This window comes from Sphaeroforma arctica (genome assembly GCF_001186125.1).
Source record: "Sphaeroforma arctica JP610 unplaced genomic scaffold supercont1.4218, whole genome shotgun sequence".
Lineage (NCBI taxonomy): Eukaryota > Ichthyosporea > Ichthyophonida > Sphaeroforma > Sphaeroforma arctica.
Genome location: NW_014036340.1, coordinates 1 through 2,639, shown reverse-complemented (window position 1 = coordinate 2,639; position 2,639 = coordinate 1). Strand labels below are relative to the sequence as shown.

The 2,639-nt window shown below is 37.4% G+C and overlaps 1 protein-coding gene across 1 annotated transcript; it reads right to left on the bottom strand.

Moving 5' to 3' along the window:
• Positions 1 to 728: 728 nt before the first annotated feature.
• SARC_14144 (hypothetical protein) lies at positions 729 to 2,132 on the bottom strand. Its single transcript, XM_014291723.1, has 3 exons — positions 1,828 to 2,132; positions 1,594 to 1,715; positions 729 to 1,477 (listed from the first exon to the last, which is right to left on the bottom strand). The coding sequence occupies exons 1-3, from the start codon at positions 2,123 to 2,125 to the stop codon at positions 776 to 778; spliced, it is 1,122 nt and encodes a 373-aa protein (XP_014147198.1). The 5' UTR covers positions 2,126 to 2,132; the 3' UTR covers positions 729 to 775.
• Between the last annotated feature and the right edge of the window lie 507 nt (positions 2,133 to 2,639).

Here is a 2,639-nt window from a genome sequence, read left to right as displayed (position 1 = left end):
TTTAGTTAAATTTGTTGTTTGTTTTAGTTTTTTAGTACGGCTTATTTTTTGTAACTTGTCGTTTTTATTTTATTTAGTAGAAAACCTTACAAAATTACACATATATATATATATATATATATATAGGTTCACGTTAAACGTTTAAATCGCTCTGTCTAAATAAATTACATAGTTATATTTAGAAATAGCTAAATAATATTTTTAAGCTATTCTGTTGATTCGCATATTTTTTTAAATAGATCAGTTACATACGTCTTTTTATGATCCTATAAACGTTTTTAAAAAAGAGCAAAAAAATAGTTGTCAAATAAAGCAAATAAATAAGGGCAGCCCGGCTCCCGGTTTAGAAAAAAGGTTTACAGTTCACAGTTCACACTTTGCTATTTTTCTCGCTATGAGAAAAGATCGCCTATACTATATAAAATATGATTGGTAACCATATTACTCTTGATGAAGTATAGTGTGTCATCGCTTTTGAATTGTGTCTCGTGTGAGTCGTGTCTTGTTTTGAAATATCTCGTGAAAAACAGAAAAAGCAACACAGATGACAGACTGTGGATTACTCATACATAGATACAGTATTGACTATCCCATGGACACCTTTTCTATTTTTATGACTTGCGTATACTACTGGTTGTAAAAGACTGCAACATATCTATATATGATGTATCCGATAGTAGGTATTTAATATTTGAAATGTAGAATCAGAACACCAGTAACACAATACCAAGGCGTCCAAGTCAAGCGATGGTTTAATGTATTTATTTGGGTGCTCTCATGCTACTCTAGCAATGGTCGAATCAGCAAAGTCAGCGGTGCTTTGCATTGTATCTGCCATGTACTCGCGTAAAACATGCTCTATTCTATGGTCGTATTCTGCGCCTATAATTTGTTCATCCACACTCTTGTTTATGGGGTTAGTATTTCTATATCTCGTTCTTTGTATTACTTCACCCTCTCTATATTGCACTTGAAGTTTCTGCTGTGTGGGCCTCGAGATCTGTGTGCACTGCTTTGTTAGCGTAGTTACACCAAATAATTTGCGCGTGTAAACCATGCGCGCCTTTTTTGTATCAAGTATTTCCTCCTTACAAGTGGGCCAGATATCGAAGCTAGTCGTACAACTAGTTTGTTCACTCCAATGGACAGGACGAGTGTTCTCTTTGTCCGACTCTTCTATGCATTTATCGTCCATTAAGCAAGGTGCTTTACGTGACAGGGTTTGGGATGGATCTGTATAAACGTGGTTTTTGTATTCATCCTCCTCCTCTTCCAAATAGCCCAAATCATAAGGCTCGTCACAGTAAAAACTGGATTCTTTTGTGTCTGTATCTGAAATAAAATCTACTGGAATAAAATCGCTGCTTCTACCGGAGCTGAGTGAACGATGGCATCCAATATCCATTTCGGCAAATGGTGGCTCCCACCGAGGTCTCTCAACCGATATCATCCTTTTTTGCACTGATGCTGCTTCTCTCTGTTTGAACGTAATTAAATTGTTAGAACATTTATTGGTAGAAATATGGCCTGGCTCTCGCGAAGAATAATTGATCATTTTTTTTTCAAGGCAATATATGACTAAAATCAACTGACCTGTCGATTGTGTATATTTAGGAGCAGTCCATAATGATCCAATTCGGCGACAGGGCCTGTCCAAGTACATTGCATAGCCGCGAAAGCAACCAGACTAGGAGCTTGGAGACTGAAAAAAGCATCTGAAAAACGGAAAAAAATCAAAGTGACATGATCAATCAGAAGCTTCATTTGTATTTTAGTATCAACCGATCAACAATAACGATTCGCAGTGAGACATAATCATGAACATACCAAAATAGCAATTCCTCAGCAGATTCAAGCAATCATCAATACAAGGATGGTCGGTGCCTAATACTCTGTAAACAATCTCGACTGCAGTAACGGAACGGACATTGCCTTTGAGTAGCAGTATAAACTGTATTTCTAACTCTTTCAGCTCCGCAGACTTTAAAGGCGTTGGCCGGTACATGGTTGCATCAACCAGGCACGTAATAATCGGGCCATCGCAGCTTGTTGTTTCCAGTTTGGTGGCGAGGAGCTCGGCAACAAATGCGAACATCTCGAACTTGTGCAAAAAACCCGGACGCATTGATATGATTCGGTCAAGGATAGACACCGTACGTGCCAGTGGTAACGGCTTGGCAATTGACTGATCGCAATTGTAGTTAGCAAACTGTAAGCAACAGAAAAACATCGATTAAAAGGCTGGTGGCGTTTGAGAATAAAGTATTTGAGTAGACCATGACAAAAAATCTACAAGCAGATAATAGATTGGCATTTATTATTTTGCGCATACCCAGCAACTGTAATGCAAATTTACCTCAATCAAAGCGTCTATTGCAAGGCGGCGTTCTTGCTCCACGTCACAAGAGAAAGGTTCGGATAAAATCGCAGTACATTCCGATTCAAGTAGTGATTTTATGTGATCTTCTCTGTATTCCTGATCAAATAAATCAAGATAGTTATCTCGCAACATAATGTACAAACTTCACAAATCAAATTGTATATACTTGTGAATATACTACGAGTATTAGACTACTATATATTTGTGAATATGCTACGAGTATTAGACTACTATATATTTGTGAATATGCTACGAGTAA

Coding starts and splice junctions, on each gene's coding strand:
- SARC_14144 (XM_014291723.1), bottom strand. CDS start 2,125: ATGCGTCCGGGTTTTTTGCACAAGTTCGAGATGTTCGCATTTGTTGCC. Junction 1,716..1,827: donor GCTGAGGAATTGCTATTTTG/GTATGTTCATGA, acceptor TCCGTTTTTCAG/ATGCTTTTTTCAGTCTCCAA. Junction 1,478..1,593: donor TAAATATACACAATCGACAG/GTCAGTTGATTT, acceptor ACGTTCAAACAG/AGAGAAGCAGCATCAGTGCA.